The sequence below is a fragment of the Cicer arietinum genome, chromosome 8, assembly GCF_000331145.2.
Source record: "Cicer arietinum cultivar CDC Frontier isolate Library 1 chromosome 8, Cicar.CDCFrontier_v2.0, whole genome shotgun sequence".
Taxonomy (NCBI): Eukaryota; Viridiplantae; Streptophyta; class Magnoliopsida; order Fabales; family Fabaceae; genus Cicer; species Cicer arietinum.
In genome coordinates, this window is record NC_021167.2 from 6,489,529 (window position 1) to 6,514,447 (window position 24,919).

The 24,919-nt window shown below is 31.1% G+C and overlaps 2 protein-coding genes across 3 annotated transcripts; one reads left to right on the forward strand and one right to left on the reverse strand.

Annotated features, from left to right (window-relative positions):
• Positions 1-6,215: 6,215 nt before the first annotated feature.
• Positions 6,216-13,550, reverse strand: LOC101494125 (uncharacterized). The gene is made up of 14 exons (XM_004512198.4): positions 13,231-13,550; positions 13,037-13,118; positions 12,672-12,782; positions 12,437-12,534; positions 12,241-12,336; positions 11,956-12,092; positions 11,767-11,839; positions 11,631-11,676; positions 11,417-11,526; positions 11,052-11,159; positions 10,905-10,964; positions 9,795-9,856; positions 9,087-9,336; positions 6,216-7,732 (listed from the first exon to the last, which is right to left on the reverse strand). The coding sequence occupies exons 1-14, from the start codon at positions 13,294-13,296 to the stop codon at positions 6,476-6,478; spliced, it is 2,556 nt and encodes an 851-aa protein (XP_004512255.1). The 5' UTR covers positions 13,297-13,550; the 3' UTR covers positions 6,216-6,475.
• Positions 13,551-15,496: 1,946 nt separating this feature from the next.
• Positions 15,497-21,109, forward strand: LOC101494652 (ubiquitin domain-containing protein DSK2a-like). Of its 2 annotated transcripts, none has more exons than XM_004512200.4 (9): positions 15,497-15,871; positions 16,652-17,398; positions 17,579-17,790; positions 17,863-17,973; positions 18,205-18,263; positions 19,280-19,308; positions 20,187-20,276; positions 20,394-20,545; positions 20,904-21,109. In XM_004512200.4, the coding sequence occupies exons 1-8, from the start codon at positions 15,640-15,642 to the stop codon at positions 20,540-20,542; spliced, it is 1,629 nt and encodes a 542-aa protein (XP_004512257.1). In that variant the 5' UTR covers positions 15,497-15,639; the 3' UTR covers positions 20,543-20,545; positions 20,904-21,109. The 2 variants fall into 2 exon arrangements, with proteins under 2 accessions (XP_004512257.1, XP_012574606.1); XM_012719152.3 differs by having other exon boundaries at positions 20,193-20,276.
• Positions 21,110-24,919: the final 3,810 nt, after the last annotated feature.

Here is a 24,919-nt window from a genome sequence, read left to right on the forward strand (position 1 = left end):
TACAATAAATCATGTTTATACATAATTGTGATTTTTAATATAATTACAATAAAAATTAAAAAAATTTAATAATTCAGTAATTGAAATTGATTGATATATATCAATTAAATCCATAATTATATATGTTTCAAAAGTGAAATTTGGTTGAATTATATTGTGGACATAGAAATTTAACTCTATCTTATTTATAATAACTATTTAAAAATACAATTTTTATTTTTTTGTCAATAATTTCGATTGATAACGTATGATGTCCAAAAATAGAATATAAGATAAACAATATTGACTTTATAATTCTTTTATGTTCCTATATCTTATTAAATTTAATATGTATACATTTAACATTATAAAATATTTTGAGTTTAATTATTATACAAAGAAAGTATAAAAAAAATCTATTCTATTAACACTTCACAACCATTTATTATTGTGATTTTTTGATATAATTATAATAAAAATAAAATGTTTTTAATGATTCGACGAATGACAGTGTAAAAAAGTATTTACACTATCAATATATATAAATCCAATCCAAATAATTTTAGGTATCATTATTTCAATAATTATTTAAATATTTTAGGATATAAATATATATAGTGAAAGTCAATGTTTTACATTAGTGTTATATTCAAATTTAACTCTTTTTAGGGTAAAAGGAAATTCTATCTTGTTTAAGAGCGTTTGTTTTCTGACTCTAGATATATCATGATTAATTTGATGATGACAATAAAGATTGACTTTTTAAAAAAATAAATAAATATTATTTAATTATTTGTTTACTTATTAAAAAATATAATAATTAAAAATAAATAAATAAATCGTTATATCAAACTATTCATCTTTAATTATCGATGAATTTTTTATTATTATTATTATTATTATTACAAAGTATAATTATATTTTAAAAAGTATGTATATAATAATAATTAAAATGTATAAAAAATTAAAATCACATTAAAAATTATAAATAATATTTATTTTATGATAAATTTTGTACTTTTAAGATAACCCTATAGGGATGAGAATTAAAAGTTCCATGACTACACATACTATATAAAGACGACCCACTATATAGTATGATTAGGATAGATATATAAAAATAATATTTATATTATATATTCACATATATGTATATGAATAATATTTATATAATATTCATATATGTATATATGTATAATTTTTATATTAAATTCACATATGTTATTAATTAATATTTATACTTGTTACGACCAACTTATAATAATAGATTAATTAATAATCATAGGTACCTTATAAGATAATAAAAATATAATAATGATCTGCTTCTCAATATCTATGTGATATCAAGAATTGTAAATAAAATAGATTTATTTTTAAGAATATAGATTACAAACAAAACATATATAAGTTATTTTTAAAAGTTTGAAATAAAATATTCCTGGGAACTTAAAATATTATTCAAACACTTTTTAAAAATATTTATTATCTGGGAAGTTATGCCTTAAATAATTATTCAAACACTTTTTAAAAATATTTATTATCTGGAAAGTTATGCCTTAAATAATTATTCAGGAGACTAATATTTTTATACCGTGAAACAAACGTTCCCTAACAACTATTTATAAAAGCGATTTCGATATTTTGTGTACTTTTCAACAAAATAGAATATTTACTCTTTGACTTTGTATTTTAAAACGACAAAAATACACAAGTAGTACACTAAGTAACTACATGATCAAAACAAGTTATATTCAAATTAATAAAATGACAAAAGAAATGGATAGATAGATATGACAAAAATACACAAGTAGTACAATAACTATACATGATCAAAACACGTTATAATTAAATTATGAAATGAAAAAAAAAAATGGATAGATAAATATGAAAATCGCGTCTCTCCTTTTTGTCAGACAAATTAATATTTTGTGTACACTTTCTTTTGTAACATTTTTATCAATGGTGTAAAGTTTTTATTTGTAAGATAGAATATCCAAAAATAATATATCAAGAGCATAATGCCATCAAGAGCAAACAAAGGAAAACATCAAGGCCCAGCCAACAATATAAAGGATCCACAATTAAAATCATGGAAAAAAATGAAAATATTTTTTTTTTAAAGGATTAAAAATAAAATAGTAAAATTTTATAAGATTTAAAAACTTACTTAATTATATTAAAAAAATATGCATCAAATAAGCACCAAAATTTCTGACACTACAATAGAATATCTATTTAGTTTGGAATGTCTATTTAGCTTTGTGGTAAATAGGATAAACAACTAGATTGTAGATACTCTAAAGATTGTCTTATATATTAACAAACTAAAAAAGACACATGTTATAACAAGCCTGGGACTAAAAACAGAAGGTACCCTAAAGATGTTCATTTAGTTTAATTGTTTAAGATAAGGGTTATTTGTTCTAATTCAAGTTCGAATTTGGATGCAACAAAATTCGATTATTTCTTATAAGTATTGTGTTATTTCTTTTTTATTTAAAAATTAATCACTAACATTCATTTTATGCCTCTAAACACGGGTAGCTAGAATATGAATGTAGGGCGAGGAAAGAGAACATAACTAGCCAAGAATGTATATAACTACCCAAAAATAGTATTAACTTTATTAGCGAAGTAGAATCGGGTATGGGGCAGGTATTGTTAGGTCATGAGAGGTATGAGATTGTTACATTGCACTAAGAGCAATTACACAAGTAGTATGAACATTATATCTTCACCTCCAAATATTTATGCAATAAAGATATGAGTCATATCAGTTATATAGTGTTCAACATCTATTTTTTCGTCTAATGTGAGTCTTACTCACACTTTAAAATGCCAACAAATATCAACACCGCTCACCACTATCTCTTCCCCTAAGTTTGAATTTTGAGAAAAACACAAACTTGTATCCACACTTAATCAAAGTGAATATTTTCTGCCAAAATTAAGACTGACTTGGGTCTCATGAGTTTTAAAGAATTAAAGACAACCGTTTGATCATTAATATATTTAACTTTTATCATAATTTTATTACATACAATGTAATAAAATTTACACTAATTACACAATTTGCAACAAACAACCATGTGCTTCTATTCACATAAAGTTACATGTGTCACTTTATTATACTAAAACAAATAATCTTACAAAATATCATCCTTTTCAAAACAAAAAACTAAAAACTAACAAAATCTCTAATAATATTACAAAACTTTCAAATTTACTTGCACATTGAATACAATTTATAATTAGTAAATAATGCATGTAATTAACCTTCCAAAATTATGTTTTTTTTTTCCTTTCGTTTTATATGTTGCCCTCATATAACAAATATAATGCCAATGGTTAGAATCCAAAGAATACACTATGAATGATGAAATTTTTATGGAAGATTTCTTCTGTCTTATATAACACATGATTGAAGACACTTAGAGGTTACCCACAATGTCTAAATTGAGGTGTATCTGTTTCGGATTAGTTGTAATAACTTTTTATTTAATTGTAATTTTGATATCTATTTGATTTATAAATAAAATGAAATTTACATTGAATACATTACTAACAAATTATTCTCAATGCCTCACCATGAAATATGCCACGTGTCTTATCACATATTATCATTTGCTATGATAATATTTAATAAAATAAATTTAATTAAGATAATAAATATATAATATATTTATTAATTTCATTTTACATTCACAGTTACAAATATCTCCTATAATTTACCTCTTTTTGGGGAATACACGATTTAGAATTTTTGTAAAAAATGCAATAAAAATTTCATAAAGTGTGATTTTAATCAAAGCACCAACCTGAATCAAACAAATTCTTTCATAAAAAAATTTACAAAACTATGCAAAGAGTAAACTATGCGCGAAAGATTTGCAAACGAAAACAACAAATAGACACAGTACGATGTTGACTGTATGTTTGACCCTTTTGTACAAACAAACATTTTTTTCGTTTTCAAAATGAATCGTAAAAATTCCATAAATGTGATTTCAATCAAACACTAAAATAAATCAAATACATTAAAAATAATTTTCTATATCATTGACACTATTTCAATTTGTAATTTATTCTTTGAATTAATTTAAAAAATCGGTTGCAATACACTATAATATTTTAATTATATATTATTTCGATCTCAAATAGAAGTAAAAGTAAAAGTAGATTAAAGAAAGTTGATGTAAATATTTGTACTAGATACATTAATTTTCTTTGATCTATTTTTATTTATATAAAAAATATATAAATTTAAAACTGATATTATATTTGAATTTTGAATAATATATTAAAAATAATATATCACAAAATTAGAAATTTTAGATTTGTTAAATTCAAAATTAATATCCCACCTAAAAAACTTTATTTATTTATTTTTACTAAAAAAATCTTACTTCTTACCATCCTAATTTCTTCCATATAATTCAAGTCATTACTTTCATATAAATATATAATTGTGCCACCAACTTCCAATGTAGGCTATCTAACATTCATTTTGAAATAAAGTTTTACAATTCTAATTAATTGATCCGTTCTTCCTCTGTGTTCCTTTTTTCTGTGGTTGTCAAAAAATATTTAGATCAATTTGAGAAACAATTTGTTATTGTTTCTATTTTGTCATTTATTCTGTTTTGATGACTCTTAAATTATCTATATTTGATTTTTGTAATTAGTGTTTATCCTTTAAAAAATCATTTACTTTTATGAGTATTTTATAATGCATATTTCATAACTAAATTTTACATAATTTTTTTTTTTGGAAACGGTTTAAAAATATTATTTTATTTACACAATTTTTTTATAAAAAAATATTTTATCTGTTGTATACGTGACATTGCATTAAACTCTTGTTGTAAAGGCAAAACTAAGGTTAGGACACAATCATTGGATTGAAATTGCCGTTGTTTACTTTGGTTGTATTTGTTTTCTTTCTGGTGAAATCAAATGCGCTCTACCGCACTTGGAATTGAATCTAAGCATTAATAGAAAAATAAAAAAAATGTTGGGTTCGTTGGTTTCAATCGAAAGTACAAAATTAGATTCTGTTGGGGATATAATAAATTGAGAAACTTGGTCAGCAGATACAGTCATTGCAACGTTTTGGATTATTCAATTATTGAACCACGTTGGTATAACGAATACAAGTTTGTTCTATAATACTAATTGCAGTTTCTCTTTAAAAGAAGAGGGATAAGGATAAATAAAAACGTATATGTGGAATTTTGATGGTTCAAGCTGGGAATTAATCAATTTGAGAATTCACATAATGAAATAGTAATATATATTCTTTGAAATGTAATTTTAAGAGAAAGACTACAAATATTTTAGGGTAATGGGTAAGAAATTAAAATACTTTTTGTTAAAGATTCTGAAATTATTAAGGCATTAATGAATACAATGTTTTTTTGTCGAAAACTGTTTTCTATTGACTTTAGGATATTGACTGGCAAGACTTATTTTTATTTTTAAAAACAAGTTTTATATGATTGAAATGCATAAGGCATTGTATTAATCGGAAAAGGAAAAATAACATTTTTTCACAAGGTAATAATTTTTTTTTTTGTACCAAAGTTTAAATTTAAATTGATGACATTTATGTAGATTTATTCTTTTTAATTATATATATATAAAAAAAAACTGAAGGAATCTATTTAAATTGATATATATAACTTTCATATATAACCAAATAAATTTGGTATAAATAACATATATCACCTGACCATCACCTTAATGATATATTCAAAATTTTAAGTTTATATTGCAAAACTTATTTTAATTATGGTTTTTGTTTTAAATACATTAAAATTTAGCAATATATATCATATCATAGATACCAAATTTTCTTTCAAGTACATAAAACATCCCCATCACTGGTATACAAGTGAAATATGTATTTGATATTTGTAGAGTAAATATTTTTGTCTAAAATTAAACTTGTATCAATCTAATCCCTTAAATATTTCCATATTCTGCATTTCAAAACAAAGTTTTTCGATATTCTAAAATAGTCTATAGTCCATAGTCTATAGTTTCTTCATTTTGTCTCAATTAATTAACAGGGTTAGATGGCTATGTATCATGTTAAGTGGTTCCCTGTCATACACATAATGTTACAAGTAGGGGTCATCTAGCCAAAGTCATCTAACGCAGGACCGGTCTAAGAGTAAAGCTATCGTTTATGCCTTCAAAAAAATAAAAATAAAAATAAAATTAATTAATAAAAATAGCTTCTAAATAGTAAATTGATATACCTCATATTCTAATATTCTGTATCCCAATGATGGCAAAATATTCCCCAGAAGTGTCTGTCTTAGCAATAAGAGCATAAGAACAGTCTAGAGAAAAATAATGCTTAGTTTTAGACTACAAATATGTTTCTATCCAAAACCACATCAAATATATCTTCTGCTTCCTGTTACAACGAAGGACGAAAATACATATTCTATCTCTAAACTATGCCGGAGGAAATATATTATCTTCTGCGTTACTTGAAGAGACTGGAGAGTGATGGCACACTTTTCTTTCTTTCTTGCGAATGCTGTCTTCCTTTCTTGTTAACAACTTTGTCAGCCAACTCATCTGTTTTTACATCCACGTGTATGCTGTGGTTATTGGCCATCACCTGATGATTCTTAGACACCGTAGATTGTGATGACGTACGGTGCTCATCCATGTTCAGATGTATAGCATGGTCTGTAGAACTTTTACTGGCAGTGGCAATTTTATTCCTATCATTTATCAATTGTTTTCTATCACTGCTTTTATTATTCGGCATAGATTTCTTCTTCATAGATAGATCAACCTTCTGGCGCAAATTAACTGGCTTTTGGTTCTCTTCACTGGTTTCCTTTATGTTGTGGTTATTGGCTACCACCTGCTGATTCTGGGCCTTTGTAGATTTTGATGGCATACAGTGCTCATCCTTCGTCAGATGCCTAGCATGGTCTGTAGAACTTTTACTGGCACCGGCAATTTTCTTTCTATCATTTATCAACTGTTTTCTATGGCGGCTTTTATTATCTGCCATAGAGTTCTTTTTCATAGATAGATCAACCTTCCGGTGCAACTTAACTGGCTTTTGGTGCTCTTCATTGGTTTCCCTGTACTTCAACAATTCATCCGAGCCCATTTTCTGCTCTGCAATGCAAGCATTCTCGGTCAGTTTCTGTTTTTTGAGTTTTTCTTGCTTGTGCTCTACATTTGGTGTTGATAAAACCTTTCTTTTATCTTTTGTTGCCACCAACTGGTCAAAATCCTTGGTGCCCTCAGTCTTAAGGTGACATTTTTCAGCCTCAAAATCCTTGGTCAAAATCTTTTGGTGCTCTTCATTGGTTTCCCTGTACTTCAACAATTCATCCGAGCCCAGTTTCTGCTCTGCAATGCAAGCATTCTTGGTCAATTTCTGTTTTTTGAGTTTTTCTTGCTTGTGCTCTACATTTGGTGTTGATAAAACCTTTCTTTTATCTTTTGTTCCCTCCAATTGGTCAAAATCCTTGGTGCCCTCAGTCTTAAGGTGACATTTTTCAGCCTCAAAACCATCCCCGTCTCCAACAATTCCACTATGCATAGTTTCAAGAACAATTTTGCCCAAAACATATCGAGTCTCTGAAATATGGCCCCTCCCAAGCATGTCATAATTTATCTTTTCACTTTGTCTTACACTCTTGTACAATGTAATATCATTGAGCAGCACTTCGAAAATTTCAGAAACAGCTTTCCCTGTTTTCCTTGGTATGAATGCCTGAAAGCCACAAAGTTTTCAGTTGAATTGGAACCTTATGAACATCCACAAAGTAACACATCCAAATGATTTACAGATGGGTACAAAATGACTTAACCGAACATAAAGAGACAGATTTATAATCAGGTCGAAATATGATAATGGGGAGGAAAGGACAATCTCCCAGTACAGATAGGCAAAATTATCTACTATACCTCATTCCAATTTCCAATCAGTCACCTGCTAGCCCTAATGATTGTTAGCCTGGTGGGTTCATTGCAAACTTGAAATGATGTTTGTTCACGTTTTGTATGTTGAGACATGTGGTTGAAACTCAATATAACATCATTCACCTCTTTCGCAATTGGGTTCGTGTTGGGAAGCTGCGTGCGTATGTGGTGTCAAGTGCTACAATTTTGAGATGAATGTTTTGTGCATTACAAAGCCTGCCTTATTATTAAGCAGTTACATATTGGTTTTTAAATAACGCCAAGCCACCATTTTAGGAAAATGTGGGAAAATAACCATTATAGTGTAGGCTCGTTTAATTGCCTTCAAACTCACGATTTTATGCAAGTATATATGAGTCTATACAAGTCTGCCCGAGTTTACATACAAATGTATGCAAGTGAGTTAACTCGATTTTGATACCTAGCTGTAAATCCATGATTTGCGAGTTTGACAACTATGGTTATATGAAACAAACTTGATTCTAAAGTTTTTATTCTTGGCCATTGATATATCAATTTTTTGTTCTGCCCATCCCCATGCCTTGTTATGTGGAAAAGGAACCAAAGGTAGATTTCTGTATAAAATAGGTTGCTTCAGACTGAATATCAACCGACTGTACATTTTATGCCAGAATCAAAACTCAATCATGAGTGACAAGAACACATGATATTGATTCACAAGATGACAAGTAAAGGTTGACTGAAATGAGTTGACATGCATCAAGCTCTTATTTATGATAGAATTATAATTTATATGGTACTGTGACATTTACCAGGTTATATGTGACTGAGAGCTAGGCAGCTATCTGAAAATTACACTTATAAACTGTCTGTAGAAATGATGTGCTTTGGGCACATAAGCTGAGCTACATTATTTTCAGAGCTCAAACTCTTGGTAGTTACCAACGTCTAAACAGAAACAAGTATCACACAACCCAATGTGGCATGTTACTTTGAAGAATAACCCAATCAATTAGAATAGAACATAATCATGTTGCAACTATTGTGCAGTCAATCAACCACACAATTTTCAAACCTTTGCTAAATATATATACACCAACATAGATTTACTTACCATGTGACAGAATTGAACAGATGGATATCTAGATTCTAGACAGAAATTGAGAAAGATTATTAATACTAACCTGCCCATGTAAGGAGTCAATAGCCAAAGATGCCAATTTAGTGACTGCTTTTGCGATTTCCTCATCTGATTTGCATATACTGGACCTCTTTATTTCAGGTGCAAAATTAACACACATTTTTGCACGTTCTTTAGCAAATTTAATGCCTCCTTCCCACTCTCCATGATATAGAACAGAAGCAAGTGCCCAAACCACAAGAGCATCTTGACTGTTTTTTAATGATGCAAGGTGAAACGCTAGCAATCCAATCCTGTAACACATAAAAATATAGCATGATGTCTCTAACATCCATCACCGAGGGAATACCAATTCAAAAACAACAAATCTGGACCTTTTATTTTACTAGGGAAAAGAGCATACAACCATCAACCACCCTAAACTCTTGAACTTTCACTTTGTTCCAATTAACCCTTAAATTCCAACTCTAGTTACAACAGAGATTTTCGTATGTTGTTAGTAATTTGACCCCATGTTAACAGAATGATCTATTACCACATTAGTAGTGGTTTACAAATTAATTGGGCCAAGGCGAATGTTAAGGTGTTTATTTGCAAAAGACAAGAGTTTAGAATGGTTGTATGCTCATTTCCAAATGAATTATAATATACACATATAACTGAAAATAAGCAATCAGCGAGTAATCTGTTTTCATAATCCTTGTTGGAAACCCTACTCGCCTAAATTTTTTATTATAAAAATATTACTCACCATAGAATGCAATCACAAGGTCTATCGCATCCAACCAAATTATCCAAATGCTTGAATAATTGCTGCACAAAAAACAGAAACATAAGAAGAAAGCAGAAAAGTTTAATACCAAAAGTATGTGTTAATTGTTATAATTGTGACCAAATCAATCTTGTTTGAGTAGGTAGAAACGAGAGGCCAAAAGAAAAAATATTTTGACACAATGAAGTCCTCATACATTGCCATTTTCCATTTTCTGATTTTCATTTCATCTAAATTTTATATGACCAACTGCGTGCCAATTTTATTCCTAGTCATACAAGCATAGCCTAGGAATATGCAAAAACCTCTTCATGTAAATTTCTAAATGTCAGATTGATCTAACGTAAGTAACGTAAGTTAAGCTACTGTCCAATTTATCTTTAGCTTTATGAGAAAAGTAGTAACAAATTAACAATCATTTACGATCCTTATAGTTTGGAGTTTGTAAGTAGAATTTCAGTTACATATGTAAGCAAATAAGAATAGGATTACTGAATGAAGTTCACTGATCAAATAATTATATTTGGAATAACAACAGACAATTCATTATGTTTTGTAATATTTTCTTAAGATAGTCAACAATGCACTACAGCGAAACAGTTTGCTGTAGTGAATGTTGTGCCGCTTTAGCAGCAACTAAATGCTTCAGAAATTTTTTTATAATAGGGGCATTTTAGGTATTCTGTTTTTCTGATATATGGACATATATATATATATCCATATAGTTGCTTTAAGCTTTTATATGCTTAAAGTTGTTTGATTTAATTACTTTTTCGGTATTTACTTCAATAGTTTGCTTAAGAAGACCTGTGAATTTTTATTGTTATTGATGAATTTTGAGTATTATTTTAATCTTTCAGCATCTATAACAGTGTTAATTATCTAATTTGCATAAAAAAATCATATTAGCGATTATCCTGCTATGCTGCGTGCAGCTAAGCATTCAAATAGTGGTCTAGTTAACAGTGAACTACCAACTTATAGTAGCACGTTCTTTCAGCTTCTAATGACACTTTAGCATTTGCATTCAATGAATCAAATAACATCATAAAAAGGTTATTCTATAATTATTTTGCAAATCTAACTCACCATCAACATATTGGAAGCCAGAGCATCTTCTTTAGTAGCCTGTTTGTCGAGATATGCTGCCTATAATAATGAGTAAATTTTGTATGTAGATGAGATTCATACTTTTAAATTATAAGACTGAAAAAGTCAGAAACTCAATCCACTCACATGCCTCGGAAGCAAAAATTGAAGCAATTTGAATTTCCAGAGTAAGCGCAGAGATGGCTCAGCAGCTCCATAAGACAGCATATAGTTCAATTCAATCATTACTCTATCCTGAAATATATAAAGAATAGCAGCAACATGACTAACTAATTTGATATCCAAACAGAAAACGTTATGGGCGTCTTGTAAATTTACCCTTTCGGATTATCAATGACAAGTATACTGAAGTGCCAATAAAAAAGACATTTCTACACAGCATTTGGACAACAGATATAAGAGAAGTAATACTACTAAAATTAAAAGATAATAGAACTTTTCTTGCGCAAATTCAGGCAGAGTATATCATCACAAATTTCCAAACGAGGTACCTTGTTCATGGTCTTAACTAGGGAAGAACATGTCCAGATTGCAGCCTCGGTCTCCCTTGATAATGATAAACCTAGACGAGCTGCAATTCTGAAGCCACGCAAAATTCTCCCTGCAGAGAAATTTCACAAGCAACTTCATTTTCATAGTGGATGATTATCAATATGGTCAGAGTTCCAAATTTCAAAATGCTGATTAGAGTATGATACTACCTACCAGGATCATCTTTAAAGGACAACTGAGCAGGGATCACAGTTTCTAGCTGAACCCATATGACCAAGCATAATATATATCAGCATATGGTCATTCTTGAAGGCATAAACACTCATTCACAAATCAAATAAAGAATTACCTTTAAGGACCTCAAATCAGCCATTCCATTGGCATAATCATATATTTTATTGGCAAAGGGGTCATAAAATAAACTGCTTTCACAATCATAAATAAATGGATTAACAAGACAGTCAGGGAAAAAAGAGTATGTCTCAAAGATAAAAAATTATACTTCGGGGGGTCATAAAAATCAAATATACAAAGATACCTATTAATTGTGAAGTCCCTGCGCAAGGAGCTTTTGCAAAGAAATCGGTCTTCTTTATTCTTGCATTTGGGCAGCAGAGAGTGTAACACTTTTTCCACTGCTTTGGAAGTTTTTGCTTCTGTCTCAAAACTGGTTACCTGATCCAATATAAATAAATTTTTTTATTGAAATTGCATTAGTCAAAGAAGAATCTCCGAAAGAAGAGCGCGTTAAATCACACATATAAAACAATATGTAGTTTAAACAAGGATAGAGATAATCTTGAATAATTCGTCGTGAACAAACCTCTACTACCGAACCTCTTATATGAACCAGGCATACTGGAAAACGTCGTCCAACAACAACAGCACGAACTGAATGACGACCAAACTGCTTCCTCGCCTGTCAGATATATTATAGAAGAAAAGGTATTTTTAAACTAACTAAAAATCAATAATGTGTCTCTAATATATTTGATAAATCAAATCATTGTCACAAAAACCTCAATAAGCTTTGCTGTGGTGACCACATCAAAATCTTTCGGAATTCTATTCAATATTAGATCTCTCACACATCCACCTACAAAGTAGGACTTAAACCCTGCAAATCAAAAAGTTGAAAGAATCCAGTTACCAAAAAAGAAAATTGGAGTATTAGCAAAACATAGAATTAGGTGCATAGAAATAAACTTGCAAGGAATGCAATGCTTGTGTTCTATCCTGATTGCCGAATAGAACCTTTTTCTTTAAGAAGTTTCAGGACAAGCTGAGACGGTTTCGAAATCATAGAACTGTTAATACCAAGCTTCTTTGCATCGAAAGTCTCCCATTTTGAAATGTCAATGCGGCCTATCAAACAATTAAAAAGTTCAATCAAATCTCAAATGTATGCGACCAAAGTCCTTAACCTGGAATTCTTTACACGACCAGGTTCAAAAACTGGTTTTTGAGTAAGTGCTTATATACATTATGCTTGATAACAGTCAAAGCGGCTCCATGAAAATCACGAGAAAAATAAATAAATAAATAAATGCATATAAAATGAAAACGCAACTACAACAAAAAAAGGTGTTCCAAGTTCCAACTACAAAATGTGAATGTACCTCGACCAAGGGAGTAATCAGATTCTGTTTCTGAAGACGAATGATCATTAACTGATCCTTTGGGCAGAGAGGAGCAGAAACACTGAAAATAATAATTAAAGGGTGAGTTTAGAAAGAGATGTAAATAATGTTCACAAGGTGTTTGAGAAATTGTGTGAACCAATATAAGAGGAGAGAAAGCAGTATTAATTTACCCGTGAGTCGTTGATGAGGGTTTTAAAACAAGTAAGCACTCCGCTCTTGTTGTTTATTCTGAGCATCGTTGGAGCATGCAGTGAAATGAGATGAGATGAAACTGATTCAGCGTTAACTAGGCACAGCCTTTGTTCATTTCGAGCGCCACCCCTGGTTCCACTTCACTTGCTGTGCGTTTATTATTATTATTATTTTGACAAAGTGCTTTTAGCACACTCATATTTTCACTGATTTCATATACACAAAATACAATATGTGGTATTTTAAATTTTTAAAAGTTATTACTATAATGAGTAAAAAAATATTATTACTGTTACAAAAAAAAATGAGTTTTGAACATTGAAAATAAACTTCCGACTCCGTATATACATATTGTAGTATTTTTCTAATGTTTTTCTTTTATATCGGTTTGTCTAATCATACTAGTTGATATGTATTTATAAAGTGTATGTTTATTTTGTCTATTTTGTGTGTTTAAATAATTAAATTGTACTATTATTATTATTATTATTATTTATTATTGATCAAACTTTAAATTATGTAAATATACTATATTAGTCATTTGATTTTTGTTAACATGTTGGTTCTTTTAAGTCTTATAATGTTTACAATAATATTCTTTTAAACATGTTTCATGAGGAAAAAATGTATATGTTTATTGTCACGTTGAAGTGGCACAAAAAGAGGTCCTTCATACTTCTACGTGTACTTGTTTTCATATAAGAATTTTGTTCAATAATTATGTTTTAGGAGATTGAGGGAGATTTTTACTAGAAACGACAAAATTGGGAGATGGAACATTGGTGGACAGTTGAAGTTGCTATGAGTTTTTGACATATGATTTTGGAGCCATAAAAATGATAAATTGAGTCAAGACTAAAAGGAAGGTGCGGTGATATCTATTCCATATAATCTTCCAATCTTAAATTGATTTTGTAAATATTACAACACTCGAGAATGGTGTTGGGACGAGCCAGACTGGACATGGTGAGGTCAAAACTAAACATGTTGAAACTCTACCCAAGACTATTGAGACACAATCTAGAGATGACATACATTTTGAAAGAAATGAACCTATTAAGGGCCAAACTAAAGGTGAAATAAGTGTTGAAGTCCAACACAAAGAAGATGAACATTGTGAAACCTAATCTTATACGTGATACAATGCTTTGAATTATAAATTCAAATGTTCAAATGATAAAATACTATTAAATAATTAAATATTACATAATTTGAACAAATTCAATGAAAGTAATGTGACATACGTGTGTCACAAAATAATAGAAAAAACAAAAGTGAGACGTCTAAGAAAAAAAGAGTTTGTATATGAAAGAATAAGAAAAAGAGGTCTAACAAAAACAGTGAATTTTTTTTTACTAAACATCTAAGTTATCTGTGTACTATGTATATGACAAAATTGTGGGACATTTTATGAAGGTTTGTGCTAGCCATAAAATAATGTGTTGAGTTTAAAGTTTGGATAATTTGATTGATTATAAAGAAATTGATAGTGCTATTGAGCGGAGATTAGTGATGAAGATTAAAATTAAAAGGCTATTGAATTAAGTGTGAGGATTTTTCACAGTTATGGAGACTACGAGGATTTTTTCACAGTTATGGAGACTACGAGAATTTTTTCACAGTTATGGAGACTACCAGGATTTTTCATATCTATGGAGAAGTTCATTGGTGTACAAATGTGCTTGTAAACATGGAAAGTAGTGCTTGTAAATATGGAATGTAGTTCAAGCTTAGGTTCTCTTATTTTTCACTACCATCACGATTCTCATGTGCAGGTTGCTACTGTATTAAAAAAACTTAGTCACACTCAACGTATTATTAATTTTTTGACAAATATTTATTTTTATTCCATTATATATTATTTGTCATATTTATAAACAGTCCTAGAAAAATAAAAAATAAAAAATAATAAGAGGAAAAACCTCACGCGCATTACAAAGAGCGTGCTAGGTTCGGTCTCATCCCGCGTGGTCCTTCACGAAAGGAATAGGATAAGAGAAACGCTGCCATCTTTAGCCACGCGCAGGTTGAGCACGTAAATCTAACTTTCCTAAAGAATACCCAACATCAATTCTTTCCCTGCTTAGGTGGGTTAAGAAGCATAGCTTCTCTCTCTCTCCTCATTCTCTCTCCCCCTATTTTTATTTATTATTTTTATTTCACAAGCACAACGCTCAGTTATTTTACTTCTTATTATTTTTTCCGTCAATATTTCCCATTTTATCTCTCAAATTCCCAGTTTCCATTTCCTTCCAAAATTCGCACGCTCCCGATTTCATTTCCAATCGTTCTAGGGTTAGGGTTTCGATCCATTTCCCCTTCGATTCGATCCACGCATTCAATTCACAACTATCAGTACCGATTATTTCCCTCCCACCAAGAACGCCATGGGAGGTGACGCAACCGCTGAAACTGCGACGGAGCCAAAAACCACCGAAGGAGTTAAGATCAACATTCGCTGTTCCAATGGCTCCAAGTTTTCCGTTCAGATTAGCCTCGATTCCACCGTTGGATCCTTTAAGGACGCTGTCGCTCAGAATTGCGATATCTCCGCTGAACAACAGCGTCTGATTTATAAAGGTCGGATCCTCAAGGACGATCAAACCTTGCAAAGCTACGGTATAACACCCGATCTTCCAATTCTTTTATATATTTATTCGCTTTGACTTGTTATTTGTTGCGATTCAGTGTTTTTTATTCGAGTTTTGTTTTTTATGTTCAATTTTTTATATAAAAATCGTAAAAAATCAAAGATACGTTTGTGTGATTTTTTTATTGGATTGGTTTTGTTTTAGATGATATGAGTTTATCATTTTTGGTTCTATTTGATTCTTATAATAATTTATCTCAATTTTTGTATGGTGCGCGATAATCCCTTTTTGTTTGCATTTGTATGGTTTAAGATTAACAATGGTGTATAATTACTTTGTATACAATCCATGGAAGGTGGAGTTTTCGTTAAGAACTATTTGGATTTAGGTCTGTTTGGTTCGACAGAGAGGATAGGAAGGGGGAATTTAATTAAATTTATGTTTGGTTCAAGGGGGAGAGAGGGATATTTGATGGTTTATAAGTTATTTTGGCCCCCTTCCTTCCCCTCCAAATTCTCCCTAAATGGAAGGGTAGCAAAAAGAGGTCTAAGAGGGAATTTACTCCCCTCGAAATAATTGAACCAAACAACTTAAATTTTAAATAATCCCTCCCTTCCCCTTCAACCCCCTCTAACCAAACACGGGTTTGTCATTTGTATGGTACTTTTTGAGTGAAAATAGAAATAGAAATTAAAATAATTTTTTATGCTGTGAGGATTTCTTCATATAAAAACTCTTCATTGTTTCAGAGAATATTTCCTGAGTGAGTGGATATAACTTTCTTTTGTATTTGGATTTATTTATATAGGTTTGGAGGCAGATCACACTGTTCATTTGGTTCGTGGTTTTACACCTGCCAATACAACTGGTGGGACTAATACCAGTGGTGGTGCGAATACCACAACTACAAATGCTAGAGGTGCTGGTGCTAATGAGGGTGGAGGATTAGGAGGACCTGGACTTGGAGCTTCACTGTTTCCAGGACTAGGTATCAATGGGATGGGAGGAGGTGGCCTTGGTGGCTTATTTGGAGCGGGCCCTCCAGATCTTGAACAACTGCAGCAACCACTTTTGTCAAATCCTAATTTAGTGAGAGAAATAATGAACTCACCTGCCATGCAAAATTTATTAAATAATCCTGAGATAGTGCGCAATCTTCTAATGAGCAATCCACAGATGCAAGAACTCATGGATAGAAACCCTGAGCTGGCACACATACTTAATGATCCCAGCACACTTCGCCAGACACTTGAGGCTACAAGAAACCCTGAGATCATGCGTGAAATGATGAGGAACACAGACAGAGCTATGAGCAACATTGAATCATCTCCTGAGGGATTCAACATGCTGAGGCGCATGTATGAAAATGTTCAGGAACCATTTTTAAATGCCACCACAATGGCTGGTAATGCAGGAAATGAAAGCACCAGAACTTTGGGGACTCAAGGTGGCCAAACGAGGAGTCAATCAACCAATCCCTCAACCACCAATTCTGAAGCAACTTCCCCTGTACCCAATACTAACCCGCTTCCCAATCCTTGGTCATCTGCTGGAAGTAAGTACTCATACTGTCATTATCTCATAGTCAAAATCAAGCAACTAAATGTCCCTGCCCCCTTTAGTGACGTGCTATTTCAATTTATTTGTTATATTCTAAAGCTTTTATTTTAGCTAGTATCTACATTTTTTAGTGGTGTGCAACTAGTACTGGGCTAATGCATGCTGAGTATTTTAGCTGGAGGTGCCCAAACTAATGCCAGGAGGCCAGCTGCTGGTGGGGAAGCTCGGCAGCAGACACCCACTGGCTTAGGCGGGCTTGGTATGCCAGATCTTGAAGGCATGTTGGGTGGTATGCCAGATCCTGCTTCATTGACCCAATTAATGCAAAATCCAGCTATTTCACAAATGATGCAAAGTATCCTTTCCAATCCACAAACAATGAATCAGGTATTTACTTCCCGAGCCTATGTGTTGTGGATGTTTTTGAAATGATCTCTCTAACGTCTTATTTTCTTTTAGATTCTTGGTATGAATACTGATCAGCGTGGGATGCCTGATCTAAATTCAATGAGAGAAGTGATGCAAAACCCCGAGTTTCTTCGCATGTTTTCCTCACCTGAGACAATGCAGGTAGACATAATTAGAATACTCTTGTATTTTGATGAATTTGAGCTAAGTGGTTGGATAATGGCCTCCTAGCTGAGCATTTGGGAATTAATCGACTTTGACAATTTGTGATTAAATTTTGATGTGTTTTGTGGTAGAAAATTGGATTTAAATTTCGATGAAGAAATAATGATAAAGAGTTTGTGTTATTTTGTGCCTAGATAAATTAACTCTTGTATATATCAACTATGGCAGCAACTCTTGTCTATGCAGCAAGCTCTTATGTCTCAGCTTGGTCAGCAGCAATCAACACAGTAAGTAATGAAGCAATTTTGATATTCCTATTCTCACAATCAGTAATTTTTGCTTACTTGATTTGTACTTATACTTTAATGTTCAATTGTATTGATCATATATCTTAATTATATACTATGAAACATGGATATGCCAAAATTGTTGGTGCTTGGTACCTGGTAAGTACTAGGTATTGGTATGCATGGGTATGTACCATCTATATAAAAAATTAAAATAAAGGGGGTCTTAGGACTTGAATCTGGTTTGATGTTTCTTGGGTATGGCTTAGAAAAAATGTCAGCATTCTGGGTCCATATTGAGTGTTTTTTCTTATTTAATTTGACCTGTGACACTGCCGCCTTTCTCTCATGTAGTCGTGTGGGAAGAGCTAATCTTTACCATTTGATCTCTCATGGATGCTCTATATTTATTTTGAGCAAAATCATTCTTTATTCTTGGCCATCTATGTATTTGTATGGTCTAGAATAACTAAATCCAACTTTTTTGCTCTCTCGCCTCCATTTTGGTACCATGTAGGTGGATGAGCTTTCTTGCCTCTTCTTTTTGGTTATAGTTTTTTTGGAAATATTCATTGCTGTAGCTTGTTTCCTTTTGCCTATCATGATTGTCAGATATGATGCTTTGTAAAACAAGTTTTTTCGATTTTGTGGAATAAAATCCTTGAAAGAGTATGTTTTAGAATGATATTATCTGTCCATCATAAGATATACTATTGGGGTCTGGTTGTCTGGGTCTACATAGATGGCCAATAGGGGTACGGCTCACCTGAATTATCTTTTTCTGATGACATTTACATCAGTTGGCACTAAACCCAGGGTTTCTTCATTTAAATCCTGCTATAAGTCCTAATTGAGTTGGTGATTTTCATTCGGGTGATCCTTCTGTCACCCTAACTTTCCTCAACTCCTCCTCCCAATGCATAATCTTTTAATGGGAAGTCTACCTTGTGACTCAATAAGTAGTAAAGTTTGACTTTTGATGCCCCTTTTGATTTTATTTTGTTCACTCTGTGCAGGGAACCAGGCCAAGCAGGTGGAGGCACTGGTATGCCATTTAACTCTGCATCCTTTTATGGTTTCTGTTCTTTGAACATAGTTCCGTTTGTCTGTTTGGAATATTTCAATGCTGTTTTGATTTGGCACGTCAATTTACTTGACCATATCTCTTAAGATCACCAATCCAAACTTGAATTGATGTTAATTATAATGTTTTGGATCAGTGGAACATTTAAATATGTCACTGTGTATCCTCATATACAGTTCTACTTGTTCTCTGCATCTATATGTTGAAAATTTGTCTACCATGAGGCTTTTCATGAGATCGTAGCTAAGTCTGTACTCTTCATTAGGTGGATAATAAATCATATAGCTTGATCTTGATGTTTAAATTATGTGGCCCTTGAGGCAGGGCAGCATCTTAACATCTTCCTAACCAAATTTAAGCTGCTCTAAACTGGATCCCCATTATCCATTTATACACGTGATTCCATTTACATGGCCAACGAACGGTATGCCCAATAACGCCAAAGCTTTAGGCCTCCTCTTCTCTCCTGCCATTTTTCTAGGGTTTACTTTCATGGGTTACTGATGCCAAAACAGGTAGGGTCATGGTCCCATCTCTGTTTCTTTTTGTCTTCCTCCCATCTGCCATTCCTGTGGGTGTCATTTTAATGGCAATAGCCATAGCCCGCCACGCCATAGCAAACATATGGCGGCTTGTCAAATACCCCAACACCATGCTACCTTGGTTTTTGTGAACACTGATATTGGGCCAGCCTTGCTTTTGAATGTCCCATACATCTATAGATTAGCAATGATGGGGGAGATTTAAGGTGGCAGCTGGCTGATGTAATTGCCATTTGATTGCACATTCAACAATTTGAAGTATTTTTTGTAATTGCTATAATTTGTTTCTGTTGCTAGGATCAGTTAACAACTTGGGGCTGGAGATGTTATCAAGTATGTTTGGTGGACTTGGAGCTGGTAGCCTAGCTAATCCAAACAGATCAAATGGTTAGGATTGTTATTGTTTTGCAATTTTCTATGTGCATTTTATACTTCATTAATGATGTCTTTACAATTCTAACTAATTGTTATCATGCTCTCTCTTTGATTTGTATGTCATACCAGAGCCACCAGAGCAACTGTATGCCACCCAACTTTCCCAGCTTCAAGAGATGGGATTCTTTGACACGCAAGAGAACATAAGGGCTCTTATTGCAACATCAGGGAATGTTCATGCAGCGGTTGAGCGACTTTTGGGAAATTCTGGACAGTAGCAGGTAAAATTGGCCGATTTCCTTTCGTGAAGGTTCTGCTGTGGTTTGAGTTTGGTCCCTTTGAACTCAGTTGTGTTGAAGCACCTTGTTTGGCATTTAAATATGATTCCAAATTATAACGGTTGGGACTCAACTGACTGATGATATAGGTTATACGTTGGACTGCATCTGAGATTATCACTTCTCCCATTTCAAGTTCTGATGACATGTTTTCTTCATGTACAAATGTTAATAATAGTATTAGACACCCTGCAGGAGAGCATAAAATGTTTTCAACTGTTTTAATGTTGTTCATGTATTAATATATTGTGGTTATGCATTTATTAATACTTCAATAACTTCATAGTTACTGATTTGGCAGGTGGGAAGGAACACAAGACTAGCGATTTAAAATCCCAAACGCTAAAATCTGGTGTGAGATATTTATCAGTTTAGTTTCTATTTTCGTCATGGGAATTATGTACAAACAAATCTGTTGATTTTTTTTTACATCTAGAATTTATTACACCCAACACTCCAATTACTAATACATTGAACAACAAGAAAATACAAGGGCCTTTTGTACCATATGTGTGTATTTCACTTGCCAGTAAGGATTGGGCTTAAGAATTACTAGTAACATACATTCAAAAGAAGGGGATTTATGTTGGAAGATGAATCTAATTACTTCCTCCATTCCTTAAGTGTAATTTTTTCAGAAAATGTTTTTTTTTTCCCTTCTTTTTCAAAATTTAAAGTAATATTAAATATTAAATGTTTTGTCAAAACTATCCCTACTTATTTTTTAGAGAGATAAGTGGGTTGAGATAATAAATATGTAAGGATAATATAGAAAACGGATGAAATTGTCTATGACAAGTAGTGAAATTTAATTTTATTGATTTGTGTAAACAATTTTAAAGCTACAATTAAAAAGAAACGGAGGTATTATAATTATTACAAGGCCGTTTTCTTTTCTTTTCTTTTTTATGCTGTCATTTGAGTTGTTAATCATGTTCTAAACTCCTTAATGACAATATTAATCACTTAAGTGATGGATGGATATCTTTTTTAATTATGAAATTATTTTAAATTTATTCTCTCGAAAGAAAACCATACAATATGTTGGAACTTTGTTGGTACAGTATGCCATACGAACGAACCCTTTCAAAGTGAAAAGGAAATTGTCTACATGAGCTCCGCAAAAATAGATGCTTCTAAGCCATTTCCTCATTGTAATTCCTTTCCGTCCTGTTATTGATTAATTACGGTACATTCCCTCGTTATAAATTATAACAGAACTCAGACTGCAATGCACACTTTAAATAGTAAAATGTGCAATGCACACCATTAATTAGTTCACATGTAAAACTGTGCAATATACATGTAATCATTAGTAAAATATGGAATTAAATTTTTAATCAAGATTCTAATGGTCTGCTTTTCAATTTTGTTAAATCCGAAAGTTAAACATTTTGATTAATTTTGACATCAAATTCGAGTCACCCTTTTTCTGGATTGAATTTTAGGTATGCATTATTTGATTAGTGAAGTAACTCCTTGTCCTTTTAATATGTTTCATGCTCATTCACACACTTACTGAAAAACTTCTTAGGAGTTCATATATCACAAGCAATCTAAGTTGAGAATAGTTAACTAAAGTTATTTCTGTTTTAACTCTAGATACACCTTGTTGATATAAATTGTTAATAAATGCTTTCAAGCTATCTTCAATCAATTGTAATTGTAATTGTAATATATCATATGTCTATCCACTAGAAGCATATTATGAGCCAATTCATCTCCATGCCTCATACACAAAACCATCAACCCCACCTTTGTCTGCAAGCCTTGGTTGGGTTTATTCCTTACCACACGGCCACATGCGACTGAAAGAGGTCCTGCTCTTATATATCATCTAACATGATATCATCCTTACAAGAACACCAAACACTACCACCAAGAAGCTATAAGTAAGGCTTAGAAAACATGGAATTAATACCAATACTATTATTTTTAAGACATCTATATCTGTTTCAAAATGAAAGTCATTAAGATTTTGTTTTTCACACATTAAAATAATAAATTAATGGATGTGAATAGTAATTTTATAAAAAAATTCCTATTAACCATTGGCATTGTTATAAATACATAGCATAGTGTAGTATAATGAGTTAGAGTGAGTACACATTAAGGTAAAATTTAAATAAATAAAAAACTAATTAATTGTCTTGAACATAAAAGTGACAGTCAAATAGTTTATCTTTTAAATTTCTAAAGCGACTTCTATTTTGAAAAGGAGGGAGCAATTCCTATACACAAAGAATTCAACTTTTATAAAATTATATTATATACATATTTAAGGAAATATTTTAAGAAATAGTATCAATTTTAGATGACTTTATTATTATATATTAATATGATTGAATGTAACATCTCAAGACAACCACAGGTCAACTTCAACAGTGCCAAATTTGATCATGAAAGCTGAAGGACTCTTCCAAGCAAACATAATGCATCAACCAAGCAATTTGCAAGGAAATAAAAAAATAAGTTATATAAGCGCTTGAATCTTATTAAAAATGTATGGCACTCCAAATATTCCTGAGAGATAAAAGTATTAAATTCTTTAGAACGTTCCACTTGCATTTCATCTCCAACTTCTAATACATATATTATTATTATTTTTATTTCATTATGTGTCATCTTATATTTTAACTCTAATACCACAACATATTAATGAATTGACTTTCAAATCCAATTTACACCGATTATTAAATTATGTGATAGTTAATATCTAGTTTATATTAACATAACAAAGAAGAAACAAAAATAAGAATATTAAAAAATATATATATTCATTAAATTGTTTACATATAGTTGAATTTAAACCATAAAGAATTTAAAGATGAACAAAAGAACTTCAAAAAACAGATATACGACACAAAGGACATGTGTTAGATATATCTAACCATTTTATAATGCAATCATCGTGATAGATATGACAACAAGACAACATAACCGCTGTTGACCCAACTAATAACTCCATAAGACATATAGAACATGTCATTTGTTCACACTCTGTCATTCCTTCTTCGATTTCTATTATTGGAAGATTGTGAGTAGTTTCAAAATTTGTTCTGGTCGTTGAAACCTCCCTAACATTATTGATGTTGTTTTCATCAAAAATAGAATATCCCTCTCGTAAAGTAGTACTATAAAAATCAACACTCCATGGTGACATGTTGACTTCTTCGGCCTCCCTAACATTATTGATGTTGTTTTCATCAAAAATAGAATATCTCTCTCGTAAAGTAAAACTAGAAAAATCAACACTCCATGGTAACATGTTGACTTCTTCGGTTCCTCCTGTCACTCTTGTTGCATTATAATGTTGGTTCTCCATTTATATAGAAGTAATTATTTTTCCCACTGAAAATATATAAAGAAATAGAAACAATTAGCAATTGAAAATAAGAAGAAGTAGAAAAGAAAGAAACAGAAATAAAAGTAGAAAAGTGAAGGTGATAAATAACATAAACACCTATGCGGAGAGTGTTGATGGCGGTGATCAAAGTAGAAAAGAAAGAAACAGAAATAAAAGCTCTCACTAAGACAGAAAGAATGTAAGTGTGTTGAATCAATTAGCTTGAATACAATAATAGAGGAAAAGTGTCCAAATTTATAGGGTTTTGTTTCAAAGGTTGGATCACAAGTAAGGATCTAAACCCATAAGGAGAATGGAATGCTCTCTGGCGGGAATTAATAATAATTTTTTTTAGAGTAAATCTTTTTTTAAAATTTATTTTAGAAGTAAATCTTTTGCATTTATTATTAATAATCGAATTTATTATTAACAATTGATTTATTTTCTTGTGTCCAAAGTTTGAACGGTAATTAATATTTCAAATTAATACAGCTGTGTATGCAATTAACTTCAACTCAAAAGTAGTAATTAATTTTGTTGTTTATTTATTATTTTCAAATTCATCTCTCTATCTTGATTTTTATAATTTATTTTAGAGTAAATTTTGTGCATTTATCATTACTAATCGAATTTATTATTAACAATCGATTTATTTTCTTGTGTCCAAAATTTCAATAATAATTAATATTCTAAATTAATACAGCTGTCTTTGCAATTAACTTAAACTCAAAAGTAATAATTAATTTTGTTGTTTATTTGTTATTTTCAAATTCATTTTTCTTCTTCAATTTATGATCAAATCTTCATTAAATGTTGATCAAATATTTTTCAAATCTTCATTAAAATGTTGATCAAATATTCTTCAAATCTTCATTAAATGTTTGATCAAATATTCTTCAAATATTCATTAAATGTTAATCAAATATTTTTCAAATCTTTATTAAATGTTGATCAAATATTTTTCAAATCTT

Coding starts and splice junctions, on each gene's coding strand:
- LOC101494125 (XM_004512198.4), bottom strand. CDS start 13,296: ATGCTCAGAATAAACAACAAGAGCGGAGTGCTTACTTGTTTTAAAACC. Junction 11,840..11,955: donor AGGGACTTCACAATTAATAG/GTATCTTTGTAT, acceptor TTGTGAAAGCAG/TTTATTTTATGACCCCTTTG. Junction 7,733..9,086: donor TTGACTCCTTACATGGGCAG/GTTAGTATTAAT, acceptor TGTGGCTTTCAG/GCATTCATACCAAGGAAAAC.
- LOC101494652 (XM_004512200.4), top strand. CDS start 15,640: ATGGGAGGTGACGCAACCGCTGAAACTGCGACGGAGCCAAAAACCACC. Junction 18,264..19,279: donor GGTCAGCAGCAATCAACACA/GTAAGTAATGAA, acceptor CACTCTGTGCAG/GGAACCAGGCCAAGCAGGTG. Junction 19,309..20,186: donor CCAAGCAGGTGGAGGCACTG/GTATGCCATTTA, acceptor TTCTGTTGCTAG/GATCAGTTAACAACTTGGGG.